Below are 21,058 nucleotides of genomic sequence, written 5' to 3'. Positions count from 1 at the left end.
TGCTTTTAAATAGGATTTTTTATTTTATTTTATTTTATTTATTTTATTTATTTATTTATTTTTTTTTTTTTTGCCAGTCTTGGGCCTTGGACTCAGGGCCTGAGCACTGTCCCTGGCTTCTCTTTGCTCAAGGCTAGCACTCTGCCACTTGAGTCACAGCGCCACTTCTGGCCATTTTCTGTATATGTGGTGCGGGGGAATCGAACCCAGGGCTTCAAGTATACGAGGCAAGCGCTCTTGCTACTAGGCCATATCCCCAGCCCTAAATAGGAATATTTGATTTATTAATAGGGAGATCTATAAAGAGGCACAGTAGAAAAAATAGAAATCAGTCAAATAATGCTTCAAAGTAGAAATTAGTCAAATAATGCTTCATGCTTGAATGTTATAAAACAGAAAGTCAATGACAAAAGTCATTCTTACATGCCCAACTAGTAGGATAGCCCTTATAGAAGTAGGCATGTTGAAAAACATCTGCAATCAAAACAATTCAGTTTGCATTCCAAAAATAGATTGGTGATGCTGTAAAGATATTCGGAAAAGTGTGCACGTTAACTGCTATAAAACAGTACACAAGCCAGGCATCACACACGTGTAATTCCAGCTACTCAGGAGGCTGAGATGAAATCTGAAGATAGTAATTCAAAGCCAGCCCCAACAGAAAAGTCCGTGAGACTCTTATCTCCAATTAACCATCCAAAGAGCTGAAAGTGGAGCTGTGGCTCTAGTGGTATAGTACTTAGCCTTGAACCAAAATCCTCAGGGACAGGATTCAGGCCATGAGTTCAAACTCCAAGACCAGCACTAACAAACAAACAAACAAAAACAGTAGAGACTACATTCTACTCACTAAAAAATATATGTCTAAGCAATAATGCATACACAATCATATGCAAGTACACATAGATACACAAACACACATTCACATATATATGCAGATATAGATATACACAAAAGATAAGAAAATTTAAAAAGGAGTAGTGGAAAGTAGAAAGCATAAAGTAAGATAATGTCTTAATAGATAAGGCATGAATGTGATATGTTAAGCAGCTAGATAACTGTATAAACTGATGCTATAGTAAACAACAAGGAATCTTTTATACCAAAAAGTAGAAAAAAGATACTTAAAATAGAAACAGAAGATTTTCAACAGAGAATTTAATTTAGTCTTCATTGAATAAAGGATATACTTTATTTTATTATCCTTTGTATCCTGCCATGACAGTTGCATTTCATCATCTGTTCCTGAATTCAAGCCACTTGCTGGAGACTCAAAGTGGGGTGACAGGCTACTCTTCCATAAGTGCTTTTTTAAAAAAAATACAACTTGCTTTGCAAAACTAAGAACATAATAGCTTTGAAGCAAGCAAAGACTTGACTTGTGGCTAGCTAGGGACTTGACCTCCTGCACACCTGCCACTGAGGACACTTCTATCTGGCCTGCTAGAAGATGAGGGAGACAGACGTGAAAGAGCTAAGCTGTGCTAGTTGCTAGTCAGCCAAGTGACCTGATAGCTAACCAACAGCTGGTCCTACAAGTAAACCTAACCAAAAGCATCAGTGCTGCACCCTTAACCAAATCCCATATGAATCCACAAAAAATGACAGTAATGCTTCATCAATACCACTAATGGTCTACATTTCATTTTTATTTTCTTTTATATTTTCATTATTGTAATATTTTATCATTGAAATGAAAGCTATCCAACATTACAAAAAGTTAAACTAATGTAGTTTTCATATCTGTATAGATCATTAAATTGGTTTAATTCTACTAGACTAAAGTTATGGAAGGAAAAACAAAAGTCTAATTGTAAACAAATCCTTATAAAAATTGTCCTTCAAAGAAGAAAGACATTAAGATATTTCCAGACAAAGGAGAGGTGAAAATTCATTCCCACCAAAGCTACCTCATATGAAATAGTACTAAGAGTCCCTCAGGTTGAGATGAAAACACTAAACTTCAATGAAGACATATAAAAATGCAAAGTCTCTTGTAAAACAAATGATACACATAGAAACAGCATTTTTTTTATTTTCTAAAGGATTTAAAAGAGCTGGGAATATGGCCTAGTGGTAGAATGCTTGAGCAAAAAGAAACCTCAGAGAGTGCTCAGGCCCTTAGTTCAGGCCCAGGACTGGCAAAAAAAAAAAAAAAAAAAAAAAAAAAAAAAGATTTAAAATTTAAATGCACAAAGTAATTGCAACAGTATGTTACACAGCACAAAAAAAATGTAAAGATGTAATTCTTGTCATCAGTAACAAAGTATAGCAAAAAGGAGATTTTATTATGTTTTTAAAGTTCAGTTCTGGTTTTTGTAAACAACTAAATACACTGGTGGTTAAAATATGTAAAATATAAAATTTTCAACAATGAAAACCCTCTCCTCTTAAAAAAAGAGAACAAAATAAAATAAAATAAAATAAAATACTTCAGCCATGTTTCCTAAGAGGTTTCAGAAGGTTATAGTTACTGGACTATAGTACAAGGAAGGGTAAAACTATAGAGAGCATGGCTCATTTTTGCCACATTTGGCAGGCAAAACAGATTTGGGCAGGATAAGGCAAATAGAATTTGAGTAGCTGAATCCTAAAGAGGAAGAAACTGTGCAGAAGATCTTAGGAACATATAGAGCAGTTTCCTTCAGTCTGTTGCTTTAGATAAACCTATGTAAATAGACAGAAGCCACAAAAGCTGGAAGGTGAACAATTCTGGAAGTCATGCAGAGATAAGGAGATATTAAAGGGCACAAATGGAGACAAAGAGGAAATGGTTATAGACCTATATCTTATGTGTACTTTGTGACAATACCAATATCACAGTAAAATTTTATCACTTTTCTGTGCTTTGGATGCATTCTCCTCATTATTTTAATATTTCCTCAGATATGTGGATCTAAAATTTACTTTTACTAGATTTATAATAAGAAAAATATTTGCATGATATTTAATTTTTAAAATACCAAAATAATAATAACAAAAATCTATTTTTATCTAAAATCAATTTTCTTAATGTATTTATTTTCAAAGTGATGTACAGAGGGGTTATAGTTTCATACATAAGGCATTGAGGACATTTCTTACCAAAAGTGTTACCTCCTCCCTCATTTTCCCCCCCTTCTCCCTTCCCTAATCCCCCCCCCATTGTACAGTTAGTTAAAAGCATGTTGTCTTTCTTGTAAGTATTGCTGTTGCATTTGGTTACCTTTAACCCTTTGTCTCACCATTTTCATGTCCCCCTTCCCTTTCCTAGTTCCAATAAATGTATATACACTACCCAGGAGACCAAAACCAGTTACAGTGATATCAAGAGTAAAACCAGGGGGAAGAAATACAAAAGAAAAAGGCATAATTTCACATGGCATGTTGAAAATAACAACAATGATAAACCACTTATGTCCATAACTTGGAGTTCATTTCATTTAATATCATCAGTACTAGTTATTGAGCTATTGTGAGCTATTGTGATCTTCTGCTAGGACTCTTTCAGATATGTAGTAATCATTACTAATGAGCAAAGCCATAGAGTCTATGTTTCTTTGTGTCTTGCTCATTTCACTTAATATGATTGGTTCCAAGTCTTTCCAATTCCTTATGAATGGGCAGTGTCATTCTTTCTGATTGAAGAATAGAACTCCATTGTGTATATATACTACATTTTCTTGGTCCATTCAGCTACTGAGGGGCATCTGGGTTGGTTCCAAATTTTAGTGATGATAAATTGTACTGGTAGGTTTAGTGTGGTCTTGCTTGTAATCCTTTGGGTAAATGCCCAAAAAGGGGTTCTTGGGTCATAGGGGAACTCTGTGTTTAGCCTTTTGAAGAACCTACATACTGCATTCCAGAGTGGTCAAACAAGTATACACTCCCATCAACAGTGTAGTAGAGTTCCCTTTTGGCCACATCCCCACTAATAAAATCTGTTGTTACTAGTTCTCTTGATAATGGATATTTTTACCGGATTGAGGTGGAATCTCAATGTTTTGATTTAAAAGTCAATTTTTTAAATATTAATTTTTAAAGTTTCATTTGAATATAGAAAGAAGTTCTGGCAATTAGATTTAGTAAATTTATTGTGATTATAATTCAGGAGCAGATAGATAGTATGGAATCCCATTGCCAACTACGAAGGAAGAGTGTGAGATTGCCACTAATCTCAAAAGACATTACTCCGAGAAAGAATTGTGAAAGCCATGCCAGATTTCAAATTACAGAAGCAATAAGATTTAAAAAAAAAAAAATGGCCTAGTGGCAAGAGTGCTTGGCTTGTATACATGAAGCCCTGGGTTCGATTCCTCAGCACTATGTATATAGAAAACCACCAGAAGGGGCGCTGTGGCTCAAGTGGCAGCGTGCAAGCCTTGAGCAAAAAAGAAGCCAAGGACAGTGCTCAGGCCCTGAGTTCAAGGCCCATGACTGGCAAAAAAATAAAATAAAATAAAATAAAATGAATGTTTGTAATTAGGACGTAGCATACCTCATTCTAAGCTTTCCTTGTTTTTATGGTTTCCTCCTAAGTTGCTTGAGCTGATAAGAAACTTTGACAGAGTAGAAGATAATAAAACTAATCCATAAATATCAGTAGCTTTTCCATATGCCAACAATGAGAGGAGCAAGGTTGAAATCCGAAAAGCAACTCATTTTGTAATAACATCAAAAAAATCAAATACTTATGAATCAATGTAACCAAAGAAATAAAGGACCTCTATAATGAAAGAAGGTATTGATCTCACATACATCTTCGAAATATGTAATCCACAGTCCCCTGATAATATATGTAAACTCCATCTTATCCCCAAAAGCCTAAATAAAATTTCCTTCCTTTTTCCTCATTTCTGAAAATAACATGGATTGTTAATAACAATGATATCACTAGTAATAATAACTGATGGTCATTTAGAAATCTCTCCATGCCAAGCCCTATGCTATATAATACCTTTCCCTTCCACTGTTTTGTATGTGACATTTAGACACTAAAATTCCGCAACATATATAATCCAGTCTAACAAGCTCAAAGACTCAAATTTACCCCCAGGACTGCCAAACTGGAAAAGAAAACCTAAGTGCATAATAAAGTAGATTGTTAACTATGTCAAAAGTGCTAAGTCAATAAAGACTTTCTTTTAAAATACAAAATTTATAAGCATCATAGTCATGGGCTAATGTATATAAACATTTGAGTACCATAAATAAGCCCCTATCAGGAGATCTGTAGCTCATTTTTTCATTTGTGTATAATGAAAAGACCCTTTGGAGCCAACAGAATCACTAACAGAAAGCAATTTAGTCACTACCAAAATGGAGGTTTGTTTGATCTTACAGTTAGTTAAAACACAAAACTGTCAAAAGAACTTTATTTATTTATTTATTTATTTATTTATTTATTTATTTATTTATTTATTTTTGGCCAGTCCTGGGGCTTGGACTCAGGGCCTGAGCACTGTCCCTGGCTTCCTTGTGCTCAAGGCTACCACTCTGCCACTTGAAGCGCCACTTCTGGCCATTTTCTATATATGTGGTGCTGGGGAATTGAACCCAGGGCTTCCTGTATACGAGGCAAGCACTCTTGCCACTAGGCCATATCCCCCGCCCCTCAAAAGAACTTTAAAGTCTGTGCAAGCTAGAAATGATAAGTGAAACAAAAAATGAAAACAAACAACAAAACTATTGTTCCAGGTACAAGCGGACCTTTTGCATGCTAGGTAGGCATTCTACCAGAATGCTTGAGACCATATCTGACTATGTAAGCAATTAAAGTATTTACCAAGTCTTAGAACCAGGAATTGCATAGCAGCTGCTTAAAAATAAATGAGAAAAGTGAGTGGGAAGTATGTTTAGAATATAGTTGATTTGGACAATTCCCAATTATCCTGATTTGGAAGACAATTTTGTATTTTCACATGGGTCACCCAAAAGATTCTGAAACAAGTCTTCCATGAAAATGAATAGAAAAGACCTACACCTAGAATTACCTAAAAGAATGAAGGCAAAGTAACTATCAGATTATTCTACTCTGGTTGCTATTGCTTTATAAGTGACCAAATGGCATATTTATGCTATCTCCTCTGAACTTCTCAGTGCAATAAAACAGTACTCTCACTATAATTTCCACTTCAAAGTGAAGAAACTGAGGTTCATTTCAGTTTAGTTACCTAGTTACAAGGTTAAGTAAGTTAGCCCAGAGCACAAGCTACTGGACATGAACCTGGAATTCTATTTTCAAATTCCATGTTCTTTCAGGTCATGTTTGTACTTAAGAGACTGCTATTATAAATTAAAGCTCTTTGTAGTTACTAGTTTAAGTAAGTAAACATAAATAAAGTACTATTTGAAATAGGTTGATAAAATCAAATTAGACAAATATAAGCATTTTGTTGAGAGAATACACTCAGAAGCTCAGGGCCTTTAAACAGGACATCAAGATTATAGAACTTTATACACCACTTCTAATCAAAATGTGGCTAAATAGAATATCATAACCTATTTCCAGTTATGCATAATAATTTGCACTGCAGCAAAATTCCCAGGTAGCCTAGCCACAGTTCTATGATTACAGAAAATGAATTGAAATATTATATATTCCACTTTCCTCAACTGTGAAAGGAAAAAGGAAAATAAGGTAGATTTAATGTTTTACCAAGTACTAGAAGATAGTGGTTGATAAACTCTTTTTGAACCAAATATGATCAGGAACATATGAATATATTTTAAATCTTTAAAGGATTGGAAAAAATTCAAGATGATAGTATTTTATCACCCATCAAAATTACAACTAAATTAAATATTTCTGTAGCTTAAAATTAAGATTCTAATATTATATATCACACAGACATAAAATATGTATTTTAAAATGTCAAAAGAGTAAATTATAAATTATACAGAAATGCATGAATTATCCTGTAAAATTATGTAATTATTATCAAAATAAAATTAAAACAATATTAATTACTAGGTGACATTTAAAAAATTTTTGAGTGCACATTTAAAATTGTTTGAAACACATTTGAAACATAAAGTCACCTGCTTATATATAACACTTAGCATTTTTAATTTAAAGTTTACTTCTGTTTTTATTACAATAAAGTAGTGTTACTTGTTCGACCATAACCAGCAAGTAGTTCTATTTTAATAGCAGTACAAGTAGTTCTGCTTCATTATACTACAAAGTAGTAAAAGATATTACTAAAATTATTGTTCTAAGCCAAAAACAATCAAGACTAATGTTCTTCCTCATTACCATAAACTTGCTTTCGTTTATATAATTATAAATATTGTAGTCTATCGTTTTGTTACTTTGTAATGGATAATTTACCTATTTGAAAATCTTCCTCAAAATAAGGCTATTTGAACAAATAACATTGAAATAAATGTTTATTAAGTCAAGATTTTCAAACCTCATTTTATCTACTACTGAATTATTGTTTCTTTTATTTCTTTTTTATTTTAATTCTTTTTAAGAGGTACACTAATTAGTAATTTTCTGATGAGTAAGTAAACTATAGAATTTCAATTTACCAAACACACATACGTACACACACATACATTTATACACACAATTCTTCTCAGTAATCTAGTTTCACATAATTAATTCTCAGTATCACATCATATTGTTTATACAATGATATTATTAAAATAATATTCCTTATCCAGAATGTACACTATAGTAATTATTTTACTGCACAATTTTAGAGATAGATTATTAATAAATATCTTACCAGATCTTACACAGCACATCAAACACAGAATTATGTATATTCTCATTTGGAATCAAAAACAGTAAAAGCAGCACTTGAGATTCACCAAAAAAGGAATTCAGTATTTCATTAAGGTTTGTTTCTCTTTGCTAGGATTGGCACAGTCTGGCTGGTATGACTGTAAAAATGACTTTTGCTCCTCCCTCTGTTGAAAAAGGTGAGGTGAGTTCATTTGTTTTTGTTTTCTTTTTCCCCCAATCTGGCTTGTGATTATGAGAAGGACTTTTAAGTCAAAAATTGTAATAAGTCACAAACAAATGTTCAACTGCACAAGTTGAATTTAAGGGACTGAGAAAACTAATTATGGCTTTCTATATTCCTTTTAGCCTCAGGATTTCAGAAGTGGTCTGGAAGAATATGTTTGTGGAAGACTAGAAAATAATGTGTTGTTAAAATATGCTGAAAATGGAAAGAGTAAAAAAAAAAGCTGGTTTTCTGCCCATTTGATTGCAATCTAAGTTGCCTTCATGTACCATAAAACCAATAATGAAATCCATACCCCATGAAACTGTCAAACGTGAACTCTGGGCTTCCCATGTGTGTCTGATTTTTGTATCTAAAACACAGAGGCTATTTTAGAAGTCAAACTTTTAGCTGTTTTATGTAGTTACATAAAAAAAACTTTTGTTTTTAATATGATAATCATTTAAAAATTCTTAATGATTTAGTTTTCTATGCTTATTTAGTTCTAAATTTTCTTATTCTCCCAGCAATGGACTTCAGTAATCAAGGAAAAATGTGTGCTGTCTTAAGTACATAGAGTACAAGTTCAGAAAAAAAAGTTGTTGTTTTGAAAACCTCATGACTCTGTCACATTCCAAGGATATAGTTAAAGCAGTGCTGAGTTTATATCACAGATCAGACAAATTAATCTTAGGTCTGGAGATATTTTTCAGAAATCCACAAACAAATAATATACTTGTTTCAAATCATAAAAAATTAACTCTCAGTGAATTTGATGTTTGCTCTCTGGGGCTTTTATGAAAGGTTTTAAAGAGCCCACCACTATAATTTCTTTGGTGACAATCAAATAATTTAGTCCCTTCTACACACTATTCTCTTAATAACTATACATCCTCAATAAAGAATATTCATCATTTCAAAAGGAAGGTATTATGACTCCAGTATAGTATTTTCATCCTTATAACTCTCAACTTACAGGAATTTGGCATTTCCAATAGTAAAATACCTAGCAGTGTTTCACAATATAAAATTATATATCTTCACTATTTTTTTTTTGTTTTTGTTTTGCCATTCCTGAGGCTTGAACTCAGGGCCTGAGCACTGTCCCTGGATTCTTTCTGCTCAAGGCTAGCACTCTACCACTTGAGCCACAGCACCACTTCTGGCTTTTTCTGTATATGTGGTGCTGAGGAATCGAACCCAGGGCTTCATGTATACGAGGCGAGCACTTAACCACTAGGCCATATTCCCAGCACCTATCTTCATTATTTTATAGTTTATTTATTGTCAGTGGGAGAACGTTAGAGATATTAATGTCTATTGTAAAAAGTAGCAAAATATCAGTAGGTGACAATATAAAATGGCAAGTTTAATATAATAAAGGACATTATTGATTCATGTACTTATTTAGTCTACTTGGAGATTTTAAAAATGATTTAAGAGGTATGTCAACACATATGCAATGTAAATTGTGACACAAATGTGTTAAAGATGTTGATAATTGAAGTGATGACGATAATGAAACGTAATATTACTGGAGTTTATGTGCCACATATGCTTCTGAGAACTACTGATAACAGATGAATAATGTGTTTATATGGATGAGTCACTGTTTAATCAAAATATTTTGGTACAATATTTTACTTACTTTGCCTTACTTAGGTTTAAAAAAAGTAAATAATAATCTCACCCTTTGATTCAGTAATTCAAAATCCCAACTACTTTCCCACAGAAGCCAAGATCCTTACATGTGAATAAACCACATGTGCCCAAAATTATAAAATGAAGGACACTCATCCCCAGCACTTTTTCAATAGTCAAAATTTGACAATATAAATGTTTAAGAGTGAGAAGTAACTATAATTATGAACAGATTAACAATAATTAATAGTCAGGAGAGATGAATGTAGAAAACCCTCATTATAGTTTCAAGAGGAAAAGTCCAAGCTGAAAATGGCAAATGCAGTATGATTTTTAAAATATTATTCAAAGTCTAGAGGGTTTTACTCTAAAAGGATGGTGAAGTGATAGTTTTGTTGGTAATTTTCACGATCTACATTGCTTTCCCAGACTAAAGATCCTTAGGAAGCACTCAGAAAATATATATTAAATACTTATATTTAGTCCAATCCATTCCTAAAGGAAATTAACTTATTTACATAGAAAAGTTGACTTTCCAAGGATATGAATCTAAACAGTAGGTGAATTAAATAGAAATTAGGGCTCCCTAAAATGCAACCTCTCCTTTCTAAAAGATGATTTTCTTCTCCACAACCATATAAAAATATACGTTCTCAAATTAAGAACGAATTTCTGCCACTTTACTAGGAGCTAAACAGCGTCTTCAATACTGAATTTTTAATTTCATGGTCTTATCTAGGCATTATCAAGGATTCTTTGGAATGGACTATTCTTCAAGTCCAACAGCCTTTCTTGGGGCCACCTAAAAATTTACTGTCATTTTTCAAAGGGTTCTTTGTGGACTGAATCCAAGCTAAATACGCTTTAAAACAAGTTCCCTAAAATTAATCTTATCAATATGTATTCCTTCAATTATTATTCTGTAATTTAATTTTAATCCTCCTTGATGTGTTTTTGTTCATTAACTCTTCAGAGAGCAATTGATCTGTTCTCATTGGCCTAGAAACTTCTGTGGCCAAGTTACTAGACCTTAAGTCATTATTTCACTTAAACTGATCAAAAATAACAATGAATAAAGCTTCTGATGAAGCAGAAGACAGGCATGCAAGCTAAATGGAAAAGCCTGAGCTTTAATCTTACTCACGGGCTCCCCTAGGCGGATCCGGGACGCGGCAGCAGAGCAGTGGGCGGTTCCCACGGCGGTGCTGGGCGTGGCCAGGCCGTTCCGCCCCGCCCACCTCCCCTGATCTCCAGGCGCCGGCCCCGCCTCACTCCTCCAGCTGCGCTGTCAAGCAGGAGGGAGGGGCGTGGCCTTGGTACCCCCTTCATCCTGGGGAGAAGACCGGAGGGATGTTCCCCGCTCAGGAGGAGGCCGACAGGACCGTGTTTGTGGGAAATTTAGAGGCTCGGGTGCGAGAAGAGATTCTTTACGAGCTATTCCTTCAGGTACCCTCCGCGGGATGGGGCTGCGGACCCGAGGAAGATCAGCCGGAGGGACCACTGGGAGGGAGGGACCCCCAGCCCTTCCCTTACTTGTCAGGTGCCTGGTTTTCCTTTAGATGCGCCTGAGCACACCTGTCTCCCAGAACATCTTGGGAAGGGCGTGGCTTAGGGTGTTCTCCATTCCTTCTTGCAGGGTTCTAGGGGTTGCAGTGACCGGGCCTCCTCTTTCTCCCCTCAACCTCCAGCTCTGAGTAAGGGTTTCTCAGTGGTTACCTGGGCCTTGGATGTACAGGAGTGGTACTCAAAAATGCCCTGTCCCTCTCTCGCCCCGGGTAATAAAGCACCTTTATGTCCCACATCCCTCTTTAAAAACGTCTCGTGCATTACTCATCCATCCCCCGGCAAATGTCCTTTCATGCAAAGAGCACTTGTATTCTACATGACAGATAGCATTTGGAATGGTGTTGCGGCTGATTAGACTGTAATCAATTGATTCCCTAACTAAGGCTTGTTTATTTCATACCATGAGGACCTTCTGAAACTTTTTGAGATTCGGTAGCTCCTGTATTTTCCCCGTGTCTTGTAAACACACTCCGCTTTACGTGAAAAGCGATCACTTCCCAAAATGATAACTTCATACAGCCATTCATCTGATGCTTAATCATCCAGAATTACTAGGCAAACATGAAGGTGCTTAGAAATCTAAGAGCTACCCCTTGGAAATTTAAACAGCATCGTGATTTAGAATAATCTACAGAGAGGAGTACATAATATAGAAAAGTGGTTGGGAGTGTGAGCTCTGTGGTCAGTTCAGCCACATGACTTTGACCCTAAGTGAATATTCAATGTTTCAATACCATCCTATGACTAATGGGTGTTACTAGTATCTGTTTACTATGTATCTGATGCAATTGTGAGGAACTAATGAGCTAGGCTTTTAAAGCAGCTACAGCTGGCAGCTACCATTTACTTCGGCTACTGCTAATAGTAAGATTGTTGCTATTTAAAATAATACAACATCAACAGAAAGCAAGTGATTTCCCCTCTATCACAACACAGAAAATTCTGAGAGACAACATCAGGGCTGAATTTCCAGAAAACAGTGCATAAGTAGTGGTAGCCGGTTTGGTTTTTTTTTTTTTTAGTTTATCTTTGAAACAGCCTCTATTTCAATGACGTATTTTGTGAAGTATGTTTTTTAAATACTCAGAATCAGAAAAAACAGCACAACCTAGAATATTTGGAGAGTTATCAAACTATCATTGTGGGCCTAAAATAAACCCAAATTACTTAATCATCGTTATACCTAAAAGATGTTAAATATTTAAAAAATCTTCAAATCCTTAAATTCTTAAAAATTGGATTAAGAACAATTAATTTAAATTTTGAGCTTCAACTGTTTGAAATGCTTCAGCAAGTCTACATTTCTTTATGAAAATTCAAATTACTTAGGCCCATTTTGTCTCTTTATGTTTCCATGTGTTAGTAGCAAAATAAAATATGTAGGAAAGCAGAAATTTACTTTTATTAGTAAATTATCATATTTTCTAGTTAATTTCAATTTACCAGCTGCCATTTCAATTGAGAAAAATCAAGGTATTATTGTATATTTAGCCAAGGAAAACTAAGTAGATATTTAGAGAGCAAAGACAGTACTTTAATTCCAAATATATTCATTTTGAAGTACTGTCACAGAATAGTTTCTAGGAAGCTATCTCCATGAAAGAAGCATGAGTAGGAGATACAGATTTGTTGGAAAGGGCCAAAAGATAAACTCATTCCTGGGACAGCACAGGTAGTACAAAGTTAAAGAATAAATCCCAAGATACAGAATCATTTGGGGGATGGTCATTAGGACTTTTCTAAAATGCTAAATAAATTTCTATATATTTTACACCATAGTACAAAAAGTACAATAATTAAAATACACATCATTAAGTCCTTTTTCTGATTTTGTGATCATTTCCTGTAATCATGGTTGATTGACGCAGTCATATAATTTTTTTCTCCGTCATAGTTAACACATTACTTTCATACTTAGCTTCGTTTTTCTCTCAATAATTTATTACAGGTTTTCTATCAATAGAATCTGAACATTTATATTTATGGTATTTTATTCCATTTTCAGAATATATTATGGAATAATATCTCCATCTGTACTTATTTAAAAACCTTCCTTAATTTTTCAGTCTTGGAATAATGTGGCTACTGTTTCAAGGTCTTAAGTATGTAAATTACTCCTTTGAGAGTTTTTGCCAACTACTGCTACTAAATCAAAACACATGACAAAGTTTGCTTCTTTTGGCAAGACATTTTCAGTTTCTTGACAGAACTTCAGTTATATTATGATGTTGCCCTCTGTTTTGAAGATGACTCACTTGACATTGAACTTGTCATTGCAGTTTGAACTTCACCCTGAGTTTCAAATACTCTCCAAAATGGTTTGTGAAGTCTAAAATGAAAGAATGATCTTTCTTTCCTTTTTGTATGTGAGACTATTCAATTTTCCTTTCCTATGAATTTTTCTGTTAGCCAGAACATACTAAAGAAATATATTGATGAAAAAGTTGAATTATTTGCCTAGGTATGCAAATCTATTGCCAACAGATTTTCTTTTTCTTCAAAGGTAGACTTACATAATAGATCTAAGTGTGAAAATAAAATCTTTGGATTTATGAGAAAATAATTTTTTAAAGTTTCTTATAGGCTGGACCACTAACCAAAGTGACAATATGCAAAGACAGAGAAGGAAAGCCAAAGTCCTTTGGATTTGTCTGCTTTAAACACCCAGAATCCGTGTCATATGCCATTGCCTTGCTGAATGGAATTCGTTTATATGGAAGACCAATTAATGTACAGTATCGATTTGGTAGGTCCTCTCAGGGATGAGTGTCTAAAGTCTGCTTTGAGGTTGCTATTTGTGTGCAGTGTAACACAAGCACTTTACTTGCTAGATAGTGTTAAGACAATGAAATGTTCTCAGAAAAATTATGTAACATATAATGTTATATGATTAATTAGTATTATACATTACATTGCCAAACCTACAGCATTTCTTCTATATTTCAATTTTAAATGTTCTCTTTCAGAAGCAGCCAGCAAATATCTCTGATAGGCACTATTGACTAATTGAATAAATCTTCCTGAACTGGGCACTCATCACTAGCAAGACACAACAGTGTCTTGTCACTGTTCCGATTTGATACCAAATGCCTACTTCTTGGCGGATGAATCTTCCAAAATACTTTCTCTTAGGGAACTATCCGATACATATTTCCAGGGGCTGGTTCTAAAAGCCCTATAAAAGCAAAGTGGGGGAAGATAACCTTTACTAGGGATGGAGGAAAGCTTCTTAACATGAAGGCCTAAGCTCCAAATGCCTTGTCCTGCAACTAGTCACCTGCAACTAGGAACTCAAAAGATGTTATACTAGTACTCTAGTACTTTCAGGTTCAGTAGCCTGATACAGCCATCAGGATAATTCTTCTAATGCTTTTGTTGCCTCCTACAAATGGTTCTGTCTCTTTTGGGTGATGGTAGTGTTCTTATAGCTCTTATTACTCTTGTTCTACCCCCAAACAAATAAGAACAACAAAAGCAATATCTTCCTGCATTTGACTTGTTGATTTATTTTACTTATTTTACAGCATGGGTGTCTCATGCCCTTTGTACTGCCAAAATTAATTCACACAGGCCAGCAGCATAAATGAGGGAATATTATGTTCTGATACATTTGGTGTAAGGTTGAATTGCATTGAATTTTATTTCCATGAAGATTAGATAATTTGAGTCATATTCAATGTAAATAACATTAAATTTAGAAAGATGTAAAACAAAACATCATAGCTCCCTGTCAATATAACTCTAGGACATAGTGTTTTGGGATAACTTATTCACGTATACAAATATATCTCTAAGTCATTTATACAAATATATTTGTATAAAGAATACATACATTCATTTTTACAAATCTATCTCTAAGTCATTTGTGCATCCATTTATATAAATGACTTTAGAGATAATATATGTTGTATGAAATTTTCAGTCAGATATATGTCCTCTAACTTAGGTTGGCTTTGAACTCTCACTATCCATGCCTTAGTCTCCTGAGTGACGAAAGTACAGGTGTTTCCACCATGGCCAGTTGAAGATTTCAGACCATTTTGTGGTTTAATAATAAAACTCCAAATTAAATCAGCAACTAATCTATTATCATTTACTTTCTTTTAAAGGGAGTTCACGCTGTTCTGAACCAGCTACTCAAAATTTTGAGAACTCTGTTAAAATAAATTCACAGAGCTACAGGTAATTAAATATTTTTTTCATAATAGTAAAACAAGCATATTCCTATGACAATACTAAAGATGGGTTGTAAATAAATATATACTAGGAACAGTTTGAACATATTCTGGTCTGTTACAAAACCGTATATTTAGGCATAGTTTAAAATTGATTTTGTTTTTCTCCATCTTTGAATACTCAGAAATGTTTTCACTTTCAGTTCAATCGTAATATGTTCAGTATCAAGTGGTTAAGGTTTACATTTGTGGTATTCTTTGTTTTGTGCATGTATGAGCATGTGTGTGTGTGTGTGTGTGTGCGCGCGCACGTGTGTGTGTTAGTCCTAGCACTTGAACTCAGGTCTTGGACACTATACTTAAGCTTTTTTGTTCAAGTCTAGTGCTCTATCACTTGAGCCACAGCTTCATTTCTGGCTTTTTTGGGGATGGGGTGGGTAATTGAGGTAAGTCTCATGGACATTTCTGTCCAGGCTGGCTTTGAACCAAGATCCTCAGAAATCAGCCTCCTGAGTAGCTAGGATTGCATTATGAACCACTGGGTGCCCAGCTCTAATTTTTGTATTCTTTATAGTTGCTTTTATGACCATTAAATCATTTAAGCCTACAGTCTTGTTATGGTGGCTACATGCTACTGTTATTCATGTATTATATCTCAGTGAGTTACAGACACAAAGTCTAACCACTTCTCAAGGTCACAAAGAAGATAAAGTGCTGGCCTTGAAACTAATCTTTCCCACATAAGACCAATCAATTACTTACTATTTTATGGAACTTCTCTGTGCTAACTTTTAAATATTCTAGAACTGTGTATAGCTTTATCTTGATGCAATGATAACTCTAGATTATTTGGTAGGCTACCCCAGATATTATAAAACAGAAAGCCTTCCAAACTAAGATGTCAAAATAGAGCAATGATTAAAAGATATAGTTTAAAAGACAGAGTGAAAATGTAACAGCAAATATACTGGATAAGTTCACATATGGGATAAGGTGCAAATGGGTAGAAAGGGTTTAAAAAAAATCTGAGAGCTCAAGTATTCACAGACCTTGTTTCTCTGCTCTCATCAGCCTTTGTAGCTTTACTGTGGTGATAAGTAGAAAATATAAAGCCTGAATAAATGTGTCTATTCAAAGATGATGTTTTTGGAGCTAATGTTTTTCATGTGGTCTCTTAAATAAATGTGGTGGGGGAAATACACTTAAGCATAGAAGGAACTTGGTGTTTGTCTAGTAGATGCCTACTGATTTTATCTAAGTTTCTTAGGCAGTGAAGTAAAGCACACAAGCATAACTTTTTAACCCAGCAATGACAAGATCTGATCTACTGTGAGTTGATAACTGTTTCTCTTTACCATGTTTTATGTGATCATAACTTATTCATTATCTATATTTTATGTATATTGTGACTCCTACCTGCCTTTTGCAATTTCATTACATTCCTAACAGTTTCATCACTACATCATAAATAACAAGATTACTTACGGTCTGTGCTAGGCGTTTTATGGGTTCCGTCCATCCTGTTTGTTATTTTGTCATCTGTTTCAGAACTACGTATTCTTACCAAAAAAAAAAAAAACAAAACTAGTAATAAATAGCTGAACTGCCTCTTGTTTATTCTATTAGCCTTGTGAGGCATAGGAGAGTCACCCCTCAAAAATGGTGACTACCTCATATTATCTTTAAAAGTATTGCACTCCAAATGAAGCACAGTGTATTCCATGTGTTCGTTCTTCCCACCATGCCTATATTAGAAAAATAAGAAGAAAGTCTTAAATCATATTGCTCTAATGCAATTTCCACATCTGCCACTTCATGGTGTGGTCCTGGTTGTTTACTACTCTCTCCTTAATCTGGAAAAGTTATACCATGGTGATGTTAAAACAAAAACAAAATACTGCACTAAAGTACTTAGCAAGTGTTAACAAAAAGGAATTTATTACTTTAATAGGAAAATTACTATGGACTTAGGTATGGAGACATTTCCCTGTAAGAGCTTCTCCCTTTGATTTTTAATACAAAATGGGAAAAGATATTTCATGTTCCTCAATATTTAAAAGCAACAAGATCTTACAAGGAATGGAGTAAAGATTTTTAAAAAAAAGCCTAAATAAGCATCAGAAGATTGAAGTAAAACTCTAGTATTCTCTGCTGTGTTTTGCTACATAGTTTCTATATCACCACAGATTCTAGGATAGATCAGATTCTTGTGCATATCCCATGCATATCCCAGGATACCACATTTAATTAGCAGTGCTTTATTCTTCTGGAATTTGTTATATTATGAAGAAACTATGAAATAGGTTACCATGTCCTGGGGTTGATATGCAGAGAAAAATTGTGCCTATATAATCTCTTAGTTGCTCACTCATCTTCCTTATAAATTGGTTCTGGTGATTTCTTTGCTCCTCATAGTTTTTGCTGTTAATGAATAATATTTTAATATTTTAGTAAGGTCAGTTTATTATAGGTGTTATACACAAAAGAGTAAGGTATTTAAGCAGCATAAATTTGGGGGCCTAGATATCCAAGATGAAGATGTCTGTAGGACTGAAGGATGAGGTATAAAGAAAGACCAGTTGCATGTATTTTCTCTAGTTTCTGGCAGTTTGATGGCAGTGTTTGGAAACCTGTGGATTATGGAAGTGTTGTTACCCAGATCTCTGCCTTTACTTTTGTAGTGTGATGGAAATATCATGTGTGAGTATATCTCCAGATTTTTCCTCTCATAACAGTATCTGCCATACAGAATTGTGGGCCTATCCTTTCCAAAGTGACCCCCTTCTTAACTGTCTCTATAATGGCCCTCTTTCAAAATTTGATCACAGTCTGAGGTACTGGTGTTTAGGCTGCAACAAGTGAATCTGGGAGAATTTATCAACACATAATAGTTCCTAATTTATATATGATTCTCTTATGCTATCAATCATGGAAAACATATAGTAACAGCAAAGGGTTTAGCGAATCAACAGCTGTTTTTCCAACAGTTCTGGTTTCACCTTCTCTGCCCCAGAATCATATCTTAGCCATTGTATGACTTTTCTTCTTCTTTCAACATATTTCTTTAAAATCATAACCCCCATAAAACATATATATATATATGTCCATATACATACTGCCTTCCTTGAATCCATCTCTTGTCTAGCCTACTATATTTGTCTCCTTTCTTTCGATGATGTACTTTTATCTTTCATATTCTTTCTTCCCATACTCATCTGAACCCCATTGTCACAGCAGCTGCTCCTCTAAAGGTTACTGGAAATTTCTAACCAACAGTATAATGCCCTAAATGTTCATCCATTTGATGCTGATGCAATAAGGGGATTTTTTTTATTATACCAGCCCAAGATAACAGTTACATAGTTAAGGTACTCTTACCTATACGTTGATGAAATTTTTTACTTTTTTCTATCTATAGAAGGTGGTTGTGTACTCTTGGTGACTATTAATGATTTGTTCTTTTTATGTTACTATCTAAGTCAAGCTTCCATTAACTTTTAAGAAAAAAAAAGAAGACATTACTTAGGAATTTTAAGATTGTTTTGCTTCTTTTGTTCCTATAAAGGAGTGAAGACATGGTGGGAAGATCTTCCTTTGCCATGCAATTTTTTCCAATTAATAATACTGCTTTACCTCAAGAATATGTCTTCTTCCAGAAGATGGTAAGTTTGATAGACATGTTGCTCAATGTATTCTATTCAAACTCTGAAGGACCTGAATGCTTTTCTTTTCTGATACTCAACTATAAACCTGTCAGGAAGATAGCAAGTGCTCCCAAAGTATTCTACCATATCAAGTAGCCCAACAAGAATGGAGCAGATAATAGTAATGCTACTTGTCCAAGTGAAATGTGAGTTATATTTTCTGAATAGGTAATCTTTATTAGACCAGCTACAGTAAGTGGACTTATATCCCAAAGGTCTCAAAGCCTCGGTAATTAATTCTTAATAAATATCTTAACATATTCTTGGAATGAAATAATTCCACTTAGTGTCAAGGATTTTTTTTAATTTTGTCAGTATTGGGGTCTGAACTCTGCATGTTTCATGTTGAGCCAAGAGGCCAAGCCAACAGCCTATAGTCCTGATGTATGGTATTTATTTGTTTACTTGTTTATTTAATGTTGTAATCATTTTAGGGCTTGAATTCAAGGTTTGGGCTTGTCCCTTAGCTTTCCTAGTGAAAGTAGGTGCTGTACCACTTGCACCAGCGCTCCACATCTGGCATTTTGTAAATAATTAGAGGTAAGAGTCTCACAGACATTCTTGCCAAGGATGCCTTTGAACAATAATCAGATCTCAGCCTCCAGAGTAGGCAGGCTTATGAGTGTGAACCACTGTCACCTTGCTGTTCCTAGCACTTTTTAATCTTTCATAAAGTTAGGGAGACTTTAGAGAACTAGATAATGGTATTAGGTTTCGGTTCTTATTTTGTTGTTGTTGTTGTTTGGGTTTTGTGTTGTTTTAAGATTGTTATTTTTGATTTTTGTTTGTATGTTTGTTTGTTTTGGCAGTCCAGGTTTCTGAACTCAGAGATTCATACTTGCTAGTCAGCCAAAATGACAGCCTTGTTGTGTCTTAATTATTTTGGTGATAGCAGTTTTAGTTTGGGGCCTGAGTCTGATAGAAATCTACCTACATAGGATTCTGCACTAGCTGAGATTATAGTGGTGTGCCACTTCATCTAGAATTAGTTTCTTTTTTGACTATGGAAGAATTTTATTAAAACTTAAAACTGGGCAAAAAATTGATTTTAAATTTTAATAAAATGAATTACAATCTTTTAGGTGCACCTAGAGCTAAATGTGTATTTCTTTAAACACACTTGTTAATGATCACTTTTAAATACATTAATTTTTTATTTTACTTTTTGGATATATTAGGACATCTAAATACATAGATTTTATATTTTTGATATTTAAATGCATCAAATTTATGTTTTATTTTTATACTGTGACTAATAGAAGATTTAGACCTACATGTGTGGTTTACATTTTATTTCTCCTGGACAGTGTTAATCTGTGTTTTAGTTAGCCCCGAGTATTCCCTTTAATCTTTATGTTAACAATTAAACTCGCACATCCTTATTATGAAGTCATTGTGTAAAGTCATTATGCCAAATGACAGTGTAATTTTCCATTACTATTTGCATACGCATATGAAGTGTTCCTTTTTTTTAACTTTTGGAAGTGTTTTGGTGAATGAATGTCTATCTTGCTGCAGCAATGGTATTCACAAAGCCCGCCAGCACAGCTTCCTTATTACGAGATGACTGCTCCAGCTTCTAACAATGCACCTGGGACTTCCGCACAAAATCACCTTCCCAGTGTGGAACCTGGACCCAGTTCCTATGAATGGACACACCGGCAGCCAAGTGACTCTGCCCTTTACCAGATGAATAAACGAAAGAGACAAAAGCAAACAAGTGACAGTGACAGCAGTACAGAAAACAACCCAGAAAACAAATATAACCGAAAATTCCAAAAATATAAGAAGAAGAAAAGATATTAGTATTTTCTTCAAATGAAATAGATCAGTGTTCTTCATTCACTTTATACAAACAAAAATGTATTACACCAAATGACCAATTTCTTGGCTGTCTTGTCCTTTATGAAATAGATAAAAATACAACTTTGATTTACTAATCAATGTTTGCCTTGAATGACAAAAGCCTTTAACACTTAATATACTACTTTTTATACTTGTCATGTTACCTTTGACCCATTGTCAAAAAACAAAT

General features: G+C 34.3%; 2 protein-coding genes across 3 annotated transcripts in view; one reads left to right on the top strand and one right to left on the bottom strand.

Annotated features, from left to right (window-relative positions):
• The window catches only part of Lipi (lipase I), a 29,915-nt gene extending 22,099 nt beyond the window's left edge, over positions 1-7,816 (bottom strand). Inside the window, exon 1 of the mRNA XM_048345950.1 lies at positions 7,716-7,816. Coding sequence (XP_048201907.1) covers positions 7,716-7,761 — 46 coding nt within the window. The 5' untranslated portion in view covers positions 7,762-7,816. The remainder of the gene's footprint in view (positions 1-7,715) is intronic.
• Positions 7,817-10,906: 3,090 nt separating this feature from the next.
• Rbm11 (RNA binding motif protein 11) lies at positions 10,907-20,829 on the top strand. 2 transcript variants are annotated; one of them, XM_048345948.1, is made up of 5 exons: positions 10,907-11,024; positions 13,728-13,890; positions 15,254-15,326; positions 18,885-18,981; positions 20,542-20,829. In XM_048345948.1, the coding sequence occupies exons 1-5, from the start codon at positions 10,929-10,931 to the stop codon at positions 20,827-20,829; spliced, it is 717 nt and encodes a 238-aa protein (XP_048201905.1). In that variant the 5' UTR covers positions 10,907-10,928. The 2 variants fall into 2 exon arrangements, with proteins under 2 accessions (XP_048201905.1, XP_048201904.1); XM_048345947.1 differs by having other exon boundaries at positions 18,885-19,098.
• Positions 20,830-21,058: the final 229 nt, after the last annotated feature.

The sequence above is a fragment of the Perognathus longimembris genome, chromosome 5 (genome assembly GCF_023159225.1).
Source record: "Perognathus longimembris pacificus isolate PPM17 chromosome 5, ASM2315922v1, whole genome shotgun sequence".
Classification (NCBI taxonomy): Eukaryota; Metazoa; Chordata; class Mammalia; order Rodentia; family Heteromyidae; genus Perognathus; species Perognathus longimembris.
The sequence above is the reverse complement of the archived record's forward strand: the minus strand, read 5'-3'. Positions and strand labels throughout refer to the sequence as shown.

Coding starts and splice junctions, on each gene's coding strand:
- Rbm11 (XM_048345947.1), top strand. CDS start 10,929: ATGTTCCCCGCTCAGGAGGAGGCCGACAGGACCGTGTTTGTGGGAAAT. Junction 15,327..18,884: donor ATAAATTCACAGAGCTACAG/GTAATTAAATAT, acceptor GTTCCTATAAAG/GAGTGAAGACATGGTGGGAA. Junction 19,099..20,541: donor AGATAGCAAGTGCTCCCAAA/GTATTCTACCAT, acceptor ATCTTGCTGCAG/CAATGGTATTCACAAAGCCC.